We start from the raw sequence: 16,906 nt of genomic DNA, 5'->3' as shown, positions 1-16,906 counted from the left end.
TGAGGGAGCAGGCCTAATGGGCAGCAGCTGGCAGGATGCAGTCCCTGACGTGTTCCTGTGGAGGGAGCATGGACTTTCATGGCCCTAAGGACCAGTCAACTCCCTTGAGCTCTTCTACCTTGTGTGCCCCAGCCAGAAAGACCACCCAGATGGGCCCTAAAGGCTCCCAGTGCAACCTCCCTGGCATCCAGCCTTCCTCCTGTAACAGGAGAAGGGGACCAGAGTATTCAGTGTCCCCTTAAACCTCAGGAAGCACTGAATGGGGGAGCCTGGAGTGTGGGGTGCAGTCAGCAGGGGTGGGGGAGGAGGGCCTGAGCATGGGTCAGCCCCCTACTGCCAGTGGCCCCCACCACTTCCCTAAGCAACCTATTTAGCCTCTGCACTTCTATTTTCTCACCCACTAAAAAAATCAGTAATAGTCTCTGGCACCTAAACAGAGCCATATGTTTCACTTTTGTGCACCCTCTCCACTTACTCTCCTCCATCTCGGTAAACCACCCCACCACTAGCCCTAGAAGCCCTGCCCACTGTCTCATTCCCTCGCCCCCCACTTGTAGCTTATCCTGTCAGCTCTACCTCTAGAACCTTCCACCCCACTCTCACTACTGTCACTCACCTGGCAACAGCCTTCTAACAGCCCTGTGCCATTCTCACCTCCAAGTACAAGCTCCACTCGGTCACCAGGGTCCCATGACTCCCCAGAGGCCCAGGTTCCAGGCCCACAAATGGATGCAACCAAGTAGGCTCAATATGACAGCAACTCTATACCCACAGAAGGTACATGTGCCCACTCCCTGGTCCCAGCCCTCACAAGGCTGCCCGCCCACCTGACCTTGATGTGCTTGTTGCTGCAGTCCCTCAGCAGTGGGTTGGGGAGGCTGGTGCTGTGCCTCCTCCAGCTGTGATAGATGCTGAGCACAACCTCTGCCAGGCCTGGTGGCCACCTCAGCAGAAACTTATGGCCCATGTCCTTCAGGTAGCGCATCATCAGCTCCAGGATGCCCCCGTTGGTCAGGTTCTCCAGCAAGAAGGCATGCACATCCTGCTTCTCTGCCCAGGGAGAAACAATTAACTTGAATGAAGGACCTTCCATGCCCTCCTGTGTTCTTTGGAAGAAAGAGGCAGGTGTGGGGCAGGGCAGGGAGAAAGGCAGGAGAGCACCCACATCCTCCCACGTGGCAGTGCTGAGGCCAGGCTGCTGGGTCCCTACCTCACTGGCTGTGAACAAGCTGCTCTGAACCTCCAGGTTTTAAGTGGGTAGTGAAGGACCAACCTGCATGCGCTGCCTCACGATGCACACTCAACAGCTGTGTCATGAGCATTTGACTTGCAAAGCCATGCCCCTGGCTTCAGCCTGAAGCACACGTCCTTCAGGGAGCCCAGTCAAGTACGAGCCTAGACATTTCAGCAGACCTCCCAGCTGACCACAGAGCTCAGGCCCAAGATAACTTCAGGCAAACCCCTGATAATGCTTTAAATATCACCCCAGAACAAAACCTAAGGAGGCTATAGGATAATGGGAGGAAGAGGGATGCCTGGTGGCTCAGTGGTTGAGCATCTGCCTTTGACTCAGGGAGTGATCCTGGGATCCCAGGATCAAGTCCCACATCGGGCTTCCTGCATGGAGCCTGCTTCTCCCTCTGCCTGTGTTTCTGCCTCTCTCTGTGTGTGTCTCTCATGAATAAATAAAATCTTTAGGGGAAAAAAAATGGGAGGAAGAATTCTCAACAGTGAATGATCAAGTTGCTCAATTCCTACCAGATTCCATGAATGTAGCTGAGTCGTATGACAGTCGGTGAGGCCCAATGCTTGGGAAGCTTTGCAGTTTGGCTTCTGACTGGACTTCATAGGTATTAAAGGGATCATCGTCCTCCTCCGGGTCCAGCTTTCTTAGCCTGCGTGGAACACACCAAAATCACAAAAGCCACACCAACATATCCTGACATAAGCACTTGAATTCTCCCAATTAGAGAAATGAAAAGACAGATGCCAATCAGTGAATGGAGGGAAGAATCCAGAATCCAGGCCTCTAGGAGGCTCTGCCTCTTTCTATGCCTTTGTAAGCTGGCATCTAGTCTAGACACTCACTCATTCATTCATTCCACCAACAGAATTGTTGGTTACTGAGCATGTGCCAGGCACTGGAATTCAGCTGTTAGTGTGGCAAACCCTGCCCACAGTAAACTTACCTTCTAAATGAGAGTGAAAGGTAATAAACAGAAACAAAAAACAAAGAGCCCAAATAAGGACCAAGCACCACAGAGTGCTTAAGACAGAGGGTCACAGGAGACCAAGTTTAGAGAGCTGAGTCAGGAAGGCCTCTCAGAGGGGATAATGTCCATGCTGATAATGGTGGAGAAGGGGCTGGTCATGCAAAGAAGGAGCACAGGGGCAGGTGGAGAGGCACAGGCCAGAAGAGCACCAGGTACATTCTAAGACCTGAGGAAAGCCCAGCAAGCAAGGAGAAAGTGGGGGTGAGGGGAGTATGGGGCACAGAAGGCCCTTCTGAGCTTGGGCCGTCCATGGCTCCGTGGCTCCCCACAAAGCCTGGGGTCTGGAGAGCACCATTCTTTCAGCACCTCTCAAGGACCATATTTTGGCCATCCTGTAGATTCCCCTCAACCAAGAAGCCCTGCAGCATAAACACATAAAACAGGGCACTCTTCAATGGCTTCATTTACTACACACAGCCCCCCAGGGTGGCTACTCTGGGCAAGCTCTCACATTGCTCCTGCCTGGCTGTTCAAAGAAGCAGACATGGAAACCAACAATTAAAGAAGGCAAAAGACATTCCACATAAAGAGGCCAAAAGGGGCGCCTGGCTGGCTCAGTAGGTAGAACATGCAACTCTTGATCTCAGGGCTGTAAATTTAAGCCCTAAGTGGGGTGTAGAGATTAATTTTTTAAAAATTTTATGGGTGCCTGGGTGGCTCAGTAAGTGTCTGCCTTCGACTTAGGCATGATCACAAGGTCCTGGGATTGAGCCCCATGTCAGGCTCTCTGCTCAGAGGAGTCTGCTTCTCTCTCTCCTTATGCCACTCCCCCTACTTGTGCTCTCTCGCTCATTCTCTAATTTAAAAAAAAAAACTTAGGAAAAAAAAAAAGAGGGTATGACCCTTTAAGCAGGACTGAGGGGAAGATGGAGAAATGGGTCACTCAGACCCCTTGGCATCATCAACAGGATGGCACCACTCCATCCTGCAGCTCTCCTGAAGGGAGACCTGCTCCTGGCACTAACCCAGAGGAGGAATTTATCAGGGAGAACCAACCACATCCTCCACTTACAGAGAACAACCTTGACTTCTTAGTGCTTCACTTTCACCCCAGAAAGAAAGGCAACAAATGAGGAAAATTCAGAATCTTGCTGTAAAGTGGACTCATAATCCATCTGAAGCTTCTGACTCCTTCTCCTGCACATGAATGTTGTCACCCCTAAAAATAAATCACAGGCCAAACCACCAGCTAAAGACTCCTAGTTAAAGACGCATACTGAACACACATGGTTACCTCCTAAACTACACTCCAGTAACTGTGAAGGGATAAAAAGCTACAGGGGATAGGAGAGGAAGCCCCAGCAGACAAGAAATGTGTCCACCAAATGTCAGATGGCAGCAAGATGATGAAGCAGCAGAAACAGAACTGCGCTCTCCACTCAGCTAAGGGCAGGGGAGGAGGCAGGCGAGGAGCCAAGCACTGGGGCTCCATAAACAATGGTGGCCAGGATAGTTCAGGAATCGAGGGCCTTAGACCTCTGGGGAGCTGAGGAAGCAAGGACAAAAAGCAGGAGGGCTAGCAAAAACTGACGTAACGAGCATGAGGGCCCAGGCCCCTTCCAGTTAGGAGCAACCTGGACCCTTCTCTCATAAGGCTTCTCTGAGAACACTAAGATGTGGTGAAAGCAAGGGAGGATTTACAAGCCTGTCTTCCTCCTTCTCAGAATTCAAGGGAATCCTACTGAGCCTAGAGAAACAAAGCACGTACACTCTTCCTGAAAACAGAATGGGTGCTCCCTTCTGTGGGGTTTCCCAGAGTCTGCAACCAAGCAGCAGCAGCCCTAGGCCTCACAGCAAGTGGGTGTCTGTGTGTGCATGAAGACATGAGTGAGTGGCCTCTAGCTCTGTGATCCATCCATCTCCTGAGGGCCCAGGGAGTATCTGGTCCTCTGAAAGATGTATAAGTCATGGTTCCTGCTTTCAGGAAGTTCAGAGGGAAGATAAGTGAGAAAAACTCATGATCCCAATCCAGTGAGATCTGTGCTTTGGCTATTGGCACAGATGTTATAGGAAAACAAAAGGGGTGCCCAGAGGAGTGGGAGTTGATGGAAAGAGAAACTTTATCAGTGTTATCGGCTGGAGGTTTGGAGGTTTGCTTGTTGTCACAAGTGAGAAAAAGTGTGCACGGTACCTGGACGGCAAGAACTTCATCAGAAGCTCCTGGAAGTCTACCTTCTCTTCTTTCTTGCACTTAGTGTTCCGGACACGGGCAGACCGCCGTTTCGCTGTCTCTCCACTCTCTTCCGCAATCTTCTTCCGCTTTACTCCTTTCTTGGATTTATCTCCCCCAGAAACATCACCTTCACAAAGAGTACAAACTGAAATCTTACAAGGGACAGGGGTAAGAAAATGCACCACACAGGCACATCAGTGCCCCTAATTTTCTAACTCTATCACTGTGTTTTATCTTTATCTCTGACACTCAAGAAACCTCCCATCTTTTAACTCCTAAGTTCATTTCAAAGTCAAAACACTTAACTCACACTTTGTTCGAACACAAAATGCACGAGCCCGATCTGAAGATTATGCTCCACAGCTATAGCACAGGAGGGTCTCAAACATTCCCGGCCCCCGCCCTTCCAACTGGCTGGCTGGGAGAGCCCCTGGCACCTCCGTGCATGTACTTGGGACAGGACAGAGCATGTGGTGGCGACACGGACTCTACCCACCACACAGGACCTTCTGAGTACCCAATGACGGGACATGAAAGTATAGAGACAGCAAAGGAGTGCATGTATGATTAAGCAAAAAAAGTTAGAACCACCACATACATGTTCATTCAGAAGTTTAACTGCCAGATATTCTTTCTTTCTGGGACACAGAAATCAAGAAAAGGCTTGGGAACTTTTGTCTGAAATCTTTTTTTTTTAAGATTTTATTTATTTATTCATGAGAAACACAGGAGACAGAGAGAGGCAGAGACACAGAGGGAGAAGCAGGCTCCATGCAGGGAGCCTGATGTGGGACTCGATCCCTGGTCTCCAGGATCACGCCCTGGGCTGAAGGTGGAGCTAAACCGCTGAGCCACCCGGGCTGCCCTGTCTGAAATCTTTTTACAACTTCATTGAAAATAAAAATCAGTAAAACCATTAAAAAATATACTACCACATACAGTGGTAACTTTGCTGACTTTTTAAGGTCAAAAAACTCCTTGTCCATTCACAGCAGGGCCTGGGGCTATGGCACATGGCCCACAGCAGAGCAGAACCAGCAGAGGGCCCCGCTGCCCCATGTGTCACAAGCGAGAAGAGCAACCCTTAAACCAGGACTGACCACCCAGGACTTTAGCAATCCCAAGAAGCTGCATTCCTGAGCTCCGACCCCTTCCCTTGACCCCTTCCCTCGGGGTGCCTCACCGCTGAGGGGGCCCCTGACCAGCCACAGCCTATGAGTTGGCTGGGCCTCCCCACCTGCAGGGCTGAGGTGCTCCCACTTAACCTCGGGCTAAAAGCATCAGAGAGACCCATCCCTCTGGAGAGGCCAGGGACCCCAAAACTCACCCCAGTCCAGCAAATGGGGCCTCCCCAAAAGCTGACCCCAGGAGGCATCCTCACCTGCAGGGACACCAGTCTCCAGCAGGCTGGGACTGTGCAGAGGGAAACTGGCTGCAGCCACAGGGGCAAAGGAGAGCACAGGTTCTGCAACTGCCACAGCCGGGTTGGCAGTGACGGGGCTTGGCTGGATCACGCTGACAGGTGCCACCACCACAGAAGACACCAGAGGCTGGCTGGGGTCCTGGTAGTCAGAGAGGTCAATTCTCTTGCCAAGGCTGGGCCGCAAGGGCTCACAGGTGGTGAGGTGGTTGTACATGGCCAGCAAACTCTCTCCAAGGCACTTCCAGCTGCAAGGAGAGGGTAATTACCCCTGGTCTGCACCCAGCATTGGGCGCTCCAACCATAGGGCCAGCAGGCCTGTGGAGAGGCAGTAGACCGAGCCCGCGGCTGCCATCTCCATGATAGCAGGCGGGAGAGCTCATGATTTTGGCATCATTGTTGGAGACAAACTCCGCAGTCTAACACCACTGAGGTGGAGCAGACCAAGTGGCAGCTAGACCCAGCATCCTCCTCCCCTCACCCGGCCACCCCAGTGTCAGGCACATTCAGACTCCATCAGGAAGGCATGAGAACCACTGACTCACTTCAAAAGCTCCTTCCCAGGGCAGCCCCGGTGGCTCAGTGGTTTAGTGCCAGCTTCAGCCCCGGGGAGTGATCCTGAAGACCAGGGAACGAGTCCCACATCGGTCTCCTGCATGGAGCCTGCTTCTCCCTCTGCCTGTGTCTCTGCCTCTCTCTCTGTGTGTGTGTCTCTCAAGAATAAATAAATAAAATTAAAAAAAAAAAGCTCCTTCCCTACAAAGCCCAATTTTTAAATCACCTACAGCATCTCTCTGAGGCCAACTAATCCTCCTTTTTGGCAGGTGAGGTAGGGGAGAGGGCCGGGCTGGGATGTGGGCTAAAGGAGCTGAATGGTCTAAAGGGTCCCTGGGTGGCTCAGTCAGTGAAGCATCTGCCTTTGGCTCAGGTCACAATCCCAATGTCCTGGGATGGAGCTCTGCCTTGGGCACCCTGCTCAGCGAGGAGCCTGTTTCTCCTTCTCCTGCACCCCCTGCTTGTGTGTTCTCTCTCTCTGTTAAACAAATAAATAAAATACTTAAAAATTAAAAAAAATAAAAATAATAAAGGGGCTGAATGGGCCCTTAGGCAGAGCCTCTTGGGAGCAACATCTCAGTGATAATGGGGTCATATCAGTGAGTCCCTACACACCAAGACCACTGAGTGTTTTATCATATGCTATGTCATATGCCATGATATGTTGTGTCACATGTGCATTTTATTGTGGTGTAGTGTGTTATGTTGTAGAATGTCTCTCGTTTCATGTTTTATCTCATGTTATAGGTTGTGCTATGGTATGATACGGTGTGGCGTGATAGATCCATCCACCCCTCTCTCAATGGCTTCCCAAGCTCTCAGGCTAAAAACTACACCCTCAGCTACATGGTGCTGCATGGCCTGACCCAGTCAACTGACCCAGCCTCATCTCACATCCCCACCCCCCACCCCTACACTCCCACCATGCTAGCTTTCTTTCAGTTCTGCCAAACAAAATCATACTCCTGCATACCACAGGACCTTTGCATAAGCTTCTCTCTGACCAAAAAAAAGGCCCTCACCCACATCCCAGCCTCTCTGGTCAATGCCACTCCTCTGTCAGACTCTAGCTCCACCACCTAAGCCTTCCCTGACCCCTAAAGCAATGCAAACCCCATTATGAGCTCCCCCAAGGTGCTGTGCTCCTCTCATCAAAGGGCTCATCTGTTTGGAGCATGTGCCTTTTTTCCTGGGTGACTGACTACCCCTCAGATCACCGCAGAGAAGAACCGGGCCCACCATGCTGAATCCCCAGCACAGGGCACAATGCCTGGCATAGAGCCAGCATCCAGTAAGTACTGCAGACTGAATGGAAATGAAGGTGCTCTAAAATCCAGAATCTAACCAAATGGAGGCTCCTGGGACTGGAAAGGATGATCTCTTACTTATTCTTTCCCTGTCTTCAGTAAGGGCTACATGCACACAAGGAAGAATTTGCTCACAGCTGGGTTATGTCTAATGCCTTAAGTACCCAATTTCATTTATTCATACCTTTTTTAGTGGGCACAGAATAGACCAAGGGTGGCAAACCATGACCAACAGTCTGTTTTGTACAGCCCATAATCTAAGAGCCAGCTAAAGGGTTGTTACACACACACACACACACACACCCTGAGGAGAATATACAACTGAGGAGAATACACAACTGAGATGGTTCCTGGCCCACAAAGCCTAAAGCTTTTACCATCTGGTCCTTTGCAAGAGAAGTGTGCTGAGCCCTACGATAGACTATGGTTATTTTAAAAGCCCCACCTTTTCCGTCTCAGAGAGAGAGATTCTCTGCACTCTTCCTCTAGTAACCCAATCAATCCCAGACTTCACTCCCAAGCAATGCTTCCTCCAGCTGAGCCCATCTCCCTCATGCTTCCATTTGGCCTTCACCCTGCATGAGGACAGCCTTGATGGCTTCTCTAGTCATATAACCAGGATCCTCTCCAGCCCTCTCCAGTGTTCTCAGGCTTTCCCCTCCTTCCCTGTAACAAGGAGGCACTCAGGGCCCTTCCCAAACTCACAAACGTCTCATCTAGGGAGCCCAGGGCTCCTGACCCAGCTGACTGCTCTGAACCCAGTTTCCTGTCCAGCGCTCAGCAAATATTAGTTTCCTTTCCCTCACTGGGAAGGGCAGACTGAGAGGGGGCTTGGAGGGATGTGGCAGGTGGCTGGCATCAAGAATACCAAGAGCAAAGAGAGACTTCGACTGGGTGTACTTGGGAGACACCTGGCCTGCTTCTTGGCAGTCAACAAGTGCACACCCGTAGGTGTCTGTCCAACACGCATCCAGCTCCCACTCACACCATCAGCCCAGGGTCAGGCCTCAGGGTCTCTCCCTCCTAGCAAGGCCTACCGGCTGACCCAGCAACCCCAGAGACCTAGACAACCTACGTGAAGAAGGGGATGGGCTGCACCAGCTTGAGGTCTGGCTCCTTCTCTCGCACAGTCAGCGCTTGCCTCTTCTTCCGCAGCCCCAGGGCCTCCTCTACAATAGCCTGGGTCTCAGCTGCACTCACCGACACATCGTGGATTGACATGTCACTAAAAGCGTGTAGGACAAAGAGAAATTACATTGTTACAAACTAGGACCAAGGCTGAAATTTTACAGACAGGGATGCAGTTAAGCTAATACCCTTTAATCTGTATTAATTCTTCCTACAAATAAAATAACCCCTTGAGTCTGGCCTCTAAGGGCAGTAATTAGCATTCTTAATACCCATATACAATAGAAGTGACTAATATCCTTTGTTCCCTCTACAATTCAAAACTGAGCAAACGTTTTTCATGTGTATTAACAAGATCACAGTAATGTCAGAAAGCCGCAGAAAAATAAAACCTTGCTCTCAATTATTTACAGAGAACTTTTAAAAAATATAACTTCCGCATCCTGCCCAGCCCAAAAAGTCATCAGACTACCTAGGCTCACCAAAGTCCCTGCTGTAGCCAAACTACAGAAAGGATAGGGGCTTTGAGGCCTCAGGCGCCCTCACACAGAAACACATCCACCTGAGGTGGCCCAGCAATACCTGCCCTCCTTCCCCAGGCTGTGCTGATGCCTCTGAGCAGGGTCTACCACAAAGCCACAAGCTTATAGATTTATTTTTCCATCTAATCTTTCTCTCTTAAGATAGTACCATCAGGACAGATCTGAACAAGAAATACAGTCTTATGAGGGATAGACATGAAGATAAATAACCATTAACTCCTCACCAGCTGAGTTCCAGGGGCCAAGGGCCAGGGGATAGAAGAGTTGGTTCATTTGGAAGGTGGAGGGAGGGAGACAGTCAGAGTTTGGAAAGCTGCCCAGAGGTGACCTGGGAGCTGGAATATGAAGAAGGAGCAATGGCACAAGAGGTAGAGAGGTGGGAAGATAGCCTTTCAGGGCACAGGGATAGGACAGTACACAATGAGGCCAAGTCTGGAATTTGTCAAGGACCTAGAGCAGTCTTCTCCTGGGGGAGGGAGACATAGGAGCAAGGAGAAGAACTAAGGGGTACAGATTATAAAGGATCTTCTAGGTGACGCTTTGAACATAAGCTTTGTCCTAGAGGCAAGGCAGGGGTGTCAAGGTCATATCTGGGACACTGAACTTGGGAAGCATGGGAGCAAAGCCCTGAAAAGGGAAATGGTGGGTGGTGAGGAGACAAGGTAGACAGTAGGCTACCACAAACACCCAGAGGAGAGCTGGTAAATGCCAAGAACTGTCAGGGCAGTGGGAAAGGTGGGCAGCAGAGAGCCAAGGAGGCACCACCATGATGAGGCACACAGGTGAGTAATAGGCAAAACCAGGTGAGGGGTACAGTGGGGGATGAAGTACTGGGGCCCAACTGCCAGAAGATCAGGACCTGAGGGAAGGAGGTGCACATGCCTCCTGATATCCACCAAGCACACACTGCTGTGGGAGAGAGGCAATGCAGAACCAGCACAGGAAGTAGGACCCACCATTTAAGAAACATTCGGAGGGAGTCCTTCCGGAGACAAGGCTGTTCTTCAAAGATCTTTTCCTTGAGAACCAATCCTTTGCTGTACCGGCAGTCCTTCTCTAAAGCTTTGCAGATGAAATACAGACATGCTGGCAAGGAAAGAAACAATATGATTTCTGAGTGTGCACCCCAAACCTCTGGCCTTACCGGGTAACACCAAGAAAACATCCCTACTATGAAATCAAAGATATGATGGCAAACAATAACAAGATACCACTTTACTTGATTCGATCAGGAAAGATCCTGCAAATAGTACTACCCACAGCAGATGAAGCAAACCCAAATGCTGCTGGGCGAGGACAGACTGTATGACCTTTGTGGAGAGCCATAGGTATTACGCACAGACAGACTCTTGGCCCAACAACCCACTTCTAGGAATTGCTGCAAAAATCTTCAGGCTCACAGTGATTAGCTATTAGCTAACTGGAAAAGAGCCTTCAAAAAATCAGAAAAGCACTCAGTGTCCCACCAAGGGAGCCAGGTCAAGGAAAGCTTCCCAGTCCACACACTGGGTTGCTGAGGAGCCACTGTATAAATGGTTCAGAGGTGTGCTCACTGACCAAAAAGAAGGCCACAAGATGGCATAGGGAAAAGACAAGAAACCAAATAGGCCACATAGTGTTACTCCATTTGTACACATAAAACCGGTTTCTGCTCCTTTTGCTTATTTGCATTTTCTAATTTTCCTCCTTCTCTTTCTCTTTTTCGTAAACTGTTCTTACCAGAAAAAAATTATTGCCTAAAATTAAAGACATTTACGTCAACGAGCCTTTTCAAATCAATGATCTGGAAAACCTATGCCTTCTCCAGGAATTCTAGGAGTGTAGACAGTAATAGGCAAAGCAACACAGAAAAAAAAATGGGATAGCAAGGAGTCACGAAGCAGAGCTGCAATGTGAATTAGGAAAGCCTTTGGCATTTATAAATGGGAACAGCTTCTGATAGACATGACTGCTATAAGTCCCCAGCAGGCCCGGTGCCACCAGGACTAACCGATAAGCACACAGGGAAACAATACAGTAGAGCCAAGCATCAGCTCTGCTCTGACTGGGCACTGGGAACACTAGTGTGTCCTGCTCAGCTTCGCAGTCTGAGTGTAGATAGACTGCAGCTACTTTTATCAAGAATAACCAGACAGGGAATCTGGGTGGCCCAGTGGTTGGACGTCTGCCTTTGGCTTGGGGTGTGATCCTGGGGTCCCCGGATCAAGTCTCGCATCGGGCTCCCTGCAGAGATCCTGCTTCTCCCTCTACCTGTGCCTCTCTCTCTCTCTCTCTTTCTATGTCTATCATGAATAAATGAATAAAATCTTTAAAAAAAAATCTTAAAAAGAAAAAAGAATAACCAAAGGAGCCAGGGGTGAGGAGGAAGGAAAAGTAGAGATGTAGGCATGGAGGCCTTGAGAGACAAAAAGAAATGGTGTCCTAAAGTACCATGGAAGGAGAGAGCAGAGCCTGGTCCCAAAGCTCCACAGGTACCAACACTGCCCCCCCGCAAGGCACACGAAGGCTATTCAACCTGTGAACAGGAGGGGACTGGGTGCTCCCAGCACAGCCCAGCAAGCTGCTGACTGAACATCTGCACAGATGGCCCAGAGTTCCTGCTCCACACAAACAAGAACACAGTTTCTCTGGTACCACAGTGGGACATGAGAGTGGCCATCAGAAACACCCAGAGAAAAAACCAGGAGGCCTTGAGCATTTGATGATGCTGGCTCTCAGCAAGTGTTTTGGCTGCAGTAAAGCTCACCACATTAGCTGTACTATACCAGCACTCCAACAGAAGGAAGGAAGGCCTCAGAAGTCCCAAGCACCCTGCCTACTCATCTCAAGTGGATAAATGCCACTGGGAGTCAATTTAGCATGCTGCTTTTACTTTGGAGTCTTGTTTTGTTTTTTTAAGATTTAATTTATTCATTCATGAGAAACACAGAGAGAAAGGTAGAGACATGGGCAGAGGGCGAAGCAGGCTCCTCGTGGGGCCAAATGTGGGACTGGATCCCAGAACTCCGGGATCACACCCTGAGCCGAAGGCAGACCCTCAACCACTGAGCCACCTAGGCATCCCTACTTTGGAGTATAAATGAGTGTCAGGTCTGGGGTGCCTATGTGGCTGTCATTAAGTGTCTGATTCTTGATTTTGGCTCAGGTCTTGATCTCAGTTGTGAGTTCAAGCCTCAAGTTGGGCTCCACACTGGGTGTGAGTCTAGTTAAACATACACACACACACACACACACACGTACTGAAATCAATAAATGTGTGCCACGGGACACCTGGGTGACTCAGTCAGTCAGTTAAATGTCTGCCTTTGGCTCAGGAGATAATCCCAGGGTCCTGGGATCAAGCCCCATGTTTGGCTCTCTGCTCACTAGGGAGCCTGCTCTCTCTGCTTATGTCATTCTCTCTCTCTCTAATAAATTTAAAAATATAAATAAAAGAAAGAAAGAAAGAAAGAAAGAAAGAAAGAAAGAAAGAAAGAAAGAAAAGAAGAAGAAGAAGAAAGAAAGAAAGAAAGAAAGAAAGAAAGAAAGAAAGAAAGAAAGAAAGAAAGAAAGAAAAGAAAGAAAAGAAAGAAAAGAAAGAAAAGAAAGAAAAGAAAGAAAAGAAAGAAAAGAAAGAAAAGAAAGAAAAGAAAGAAAAGAAAGAAAAGAAAGAAAGAAAGAAAGAAAGAAAGAAAGAAAGAAAGAAAGAAAGAAAGAAAGAGAAAGAAAGAAGAGTGAGTCAGGGTTCTCCAGACAGAGCAGCGTTCAGTCCCTCAGGCCTGTTTTCCCCCAAGGACTTAAGTTTACCAAGTACAACTTCTATCATGGGAGAGGGGTGCAAAGAACTAAACCAGGTAGCTGGGGAAAGGAAGGCAGGACAAAAGACTCTCCACCTCAAGTGACACCCAAGCTGTCGGAAAAGCTCCCCAAGAGGAGTCTAAACACCACTCGGGAGGAAAAGCTGTGGGAGTCCAAAGGGCACCTCACAAGCACTATCACATTTCTACTGGTGAGTGTGAAAACCAGGGTAAGCACTCCAGAACAAGTGCTATGTCCAGTGGAGGATGTACACCAGAACATTCACAGCAGTGTTATGCAAGAACTCAACTCTGGAAATGACCCAATCTGCAAGCACAGAATGGTCAAATTGTGTAGACACACATAACAGACAACACAGAATAAAGAGATCCCAGGGATTGCCTGGGTGCGTTCATGGACAGGAAAACCACAGCTGAGGGAGCCAGGCTGAGAAGAGTATACATCGCCAACTGATACCACCTAGAGGAGCCTCAACAAGAAGCAGAGCTCATCTCTGGTGACAAAAGGGAGAAATCAAGGTCACCTCCAGGGTGGTAATAACCAGAATGGGACCCAAAGCAGAGTGCCTTCTGGGGCTCTAGAAATGTTCTGCAACTTCACACATTTCACATATAAATATTGTGCACTTTACTCTGTGTGTGTGTGTGTGTGTGTGTATGTGTGTTACCTCAGTTAATGAGATTTAAAAAGTAGTTGTGGAGAACTGGAGGTGGGGAAGGGTGAGCAGGGCATAGTGTCTCTCAAAATGCTTCACACTATTTGTCTTTATAAAAGGGAAGGAGGGACTCCTGGGTGCTCAGCGGCTGAGCATCTGCCTTCAGCCCAGGGCATGATCCTGGAGTCCCAGGATCAAGTCCCACATCAGACTCCCTGCATGGAGCCTGTTTCTCCTCCCTTTGCCTGTGTCTCTGCCTCTCTCTGTCTCTCTCATGAATAAGTAAATAAAATCTTTAAACAAACAAATAAATAATAAAAAAGGGAAGGAAAACGTCTTCGCCAGTCTTCCAGGCCTAAACCTTGAAAGCAATATCAAGTGCTCACTGGTATGTCTGTCCTAAAAAGAGTAATGCGGCCCAAGCAGGTATAGAGCACCTTCACACACCAGACCAGCCTGCAGCATAGAGTCAGCTCACAGAGCCCTGGGCTCCCACTGCGCTCAGCACTGCTCCAAGTACTCCTGAAAAGCCTCCTTCTACCCTAGCCTCAGAGGACACCCAGAAGAGGCTGACTCCTAGAACACCTCATCAGTGCCTGCCTCAGGACAAGCCCATGCAAGGAACAAGTGTTCTCTGCAGAGCAGACCGCAAGGCTGGAGCTTAAGCAACTGGAGGGCAGACAGGGCTCCATCTAGCAGAAGTAGCCCTGCTGCTCTACAAAGGAACGGACTGCCTTAAGAGGTAGTGAGGTTTCCAGGGACGCTTGGGTGGCTCAGCGATTGAGTGTCTGCTTTTGGCTCAGGGCATGATCCCGGGATCCAGGATCAAGTCCCACATCGGGCTCCTTGTGGGGAGCCTGCTTCTCCCTCTGCCTATGTCTCTGCCTCTCTCTCTCTGTGCCTCTCATAAATAAATAAAATCCTTAAAAAAAAAAAAAAAAAAAGAGGTAGTGAGGTTCCCAACACCAGGAGTCAATCTGAAGCTGTTAGGTCATCTGTCAGCGAGTTATAGAAATAGGCTGGCACAGAATGGGACAGTGCAGGGAGAAAATGAGATAAGCAAAGGGAAAAACCACTCAGAGAACATGCTACCTATCACTATAATGCAGTCAAGAAATCTCAATTGAGTGAGAAAGACCCATGCAATAAAGCAGAAATGCAAAGTCATCTCCCTTCCCAACAATTGGGCAGAAAGCCCTTCAGTGTTAACCTGGTCTTCAACTTACCCAAGATGCCCTCCCTTCTCTGTCCCCAAAAACACAGCACATGGGAGAGAGTCATCAAACCTGACTCACTTGTGTAATCGCTGAGGGTGTACAGGACAGTGATGAGGTTGTCCAAGCAGGGCCAGTGGTCAGGATTGCACCTCAGGCCTTCCTCAAAAGCATGGCGAGCCAGGGGGACCCGGATGAGCCTCAGGGCGACATGTCCAATTTTGTACCAGAGGTTGACATCTGTGGAGTCCAGCATGACTGCCTGGAAGCAGCACAGAGGACACACGAGCTCAGTCAGCTGGCTCTCTTGCTGAGCCAGCATCCATGGTAAAAGGGCAAAGCATCAACCCAGCCACTCAAACCACCCAGAAAAATGGCAAACATAAGTTACATGAACCAATTTATCAAATTCAGAACATCTTTTTGACAGAATTTATTATTCTGAACATCTGTATTCCTTACATATTTGATAGATAAAGGAAGTGAAAGTACCATTAAAAGAAAATGGGATTTGTGGAATATTTTTGTGGTATTTAAATTTTTTTATTTAATTTTAAATTGTGGGATTCTAGAAAGATTATGGGATCTGGAGACAGACCTCAGTTCACATCCCTGCTCCTACACTGACTGGCAGTGAGATCCTGAGCCTCAGTCCCCTCATCTCTAAAATGAATATAAAGACACCTTTCCTGCAAGATGACATATGGTTAGTGCATGTGTGGAAAGCAGTTTGTGTGGTGTCTGGCATCTCAGAGGTGCCCAGAGAGACAGTGTGGGTAGCACAGAGATCATGGCAATACTGTTATGAGCAGGTACAGGGCCAGGGTCAGGCTGTGTTCTCAGTAGTTGTATACGTACCAATTCATTCATTTTTCACAACCACCCTCTTTCTTACTATGCCCACTATACTGGTGTAGACCTGGACCAGGAGCGAGTAAGCAACTCACCATGGCCACACATGCCCTGAGTAGCAAAAGACCAAGGCACATGCAGGCCCCTGCTCTCTTTGAACTCACTATTGTCAGCTGATAAGGGTCTCAGGAACCACAGCTTGGTGATGCGCCACTACAAATTCTTTCTTTTTTTTTTTTAAGCCAACAAGACCACAATCTCACCCCTCCACCAAAAGCTTTCAAAAACCCAAGCTAAGCATTGCAAAAATTGCACCTCCAAGTAGAATTCCATAGCTGTCTCCAGGTCTTCTCGCTGGGCTGCCAGCTGGGCCAAGTTCTTATATGTGGAATATTTCAACATCAGCCCAGGATGTTTCAACCCTTCTTTCTCATCACCAGATGAAACTGCCTGTGAACAAAAAAAGAGTTCAAGAGTGAATGACACCTAGGCCCTGAAGCCTTGGCAGGCAATGAGCAGGACAAATGGCTTCCTGGCTGGCCTCTACTGCAGGCCCTTGGTCCAGTCTGGTGCCACTCTCCATTAGAAAATGAAAGCACTATACTGGGATCCCTGGGTGGCACAGCGGTTTGGCGCCTGCCTTTGGCCCAGGGCGCGATCCTGGAGACCCAGGATCGAATCCCACATCAGGCTCCCGGTGCATGGAGCCTGCTTCTCCCTCTGCCTGTGTCTCTGCCTCTCTCTCTCTGTGACTATCATAAATAAATAAAAATTAAAAAAAAAAAAAAAAAAGAAAATGAAAGCACTATACGAGATGTTTTTGGAGGACCCCTCCAGCTCCAAGCAGACAGAGAAGGAAAGCTAGACCACCACAAGGTAGTTTATAGATAGTCTGGGCACCAAAAGAGACAGAGGGACCCCTCCTCATTGGTAAGGCCATGCCTGAAAGGTCAAGCCTAGAGCCCTCAGCTCCCCCAAAGCAGGGCTGA

General features: G+C 49.0%; 1 protein-coding gene across 1 annotated transcript; it reads right to left on the bottom strand.

Annotated features, from left to right (window-relative positions):
* Positions 1–730: 730 nt before the first annotated feature.
* On the bottom strand, positions 731–16,367 carry LOC140629926 (calcineurin-binding protein cabin-1-like; the record flags this gene model as incomplete). The annotated part of the gene is made up of 8 exons (XM_072819390.1): positions 731–1,050; positions 1,759–1,895; positions 4,405–4,573; positions 5,828–6,114; positions 8,804–8,953; positions 10,355–10,484; positions 15,147–15,327; positions 16,233–16,367. Coding segments are annotated over 8 exons (1,494 nt in total), but the record flags the coding sequence as incomplete, so codon positions are not given.
* Between the last annotated feature and the right edge of the window lie 539 nt (positions 16,368–16,906).

This window comes from Canis lupus, unplaced genomic scaffold (genome assembly GCF_048164855.1).
Source record: "Canis lupus baileyi unplaced genomic scaffold, mCanLup2.hap1 Scaffold_370, whole genome shotgun sequence".
Taxonomy (NCBI): domain Eukaryota; kingdom Metazoa; phylum Chordata; class Mammalia; order Carnivora; family Canidae; genus Canis; species Canis lupus.
The sequence above is the reverse complement of the archived record's forward strand: the minus strand, read 5'-3'. Positions and strand labels throughout refer to the sequence as shown.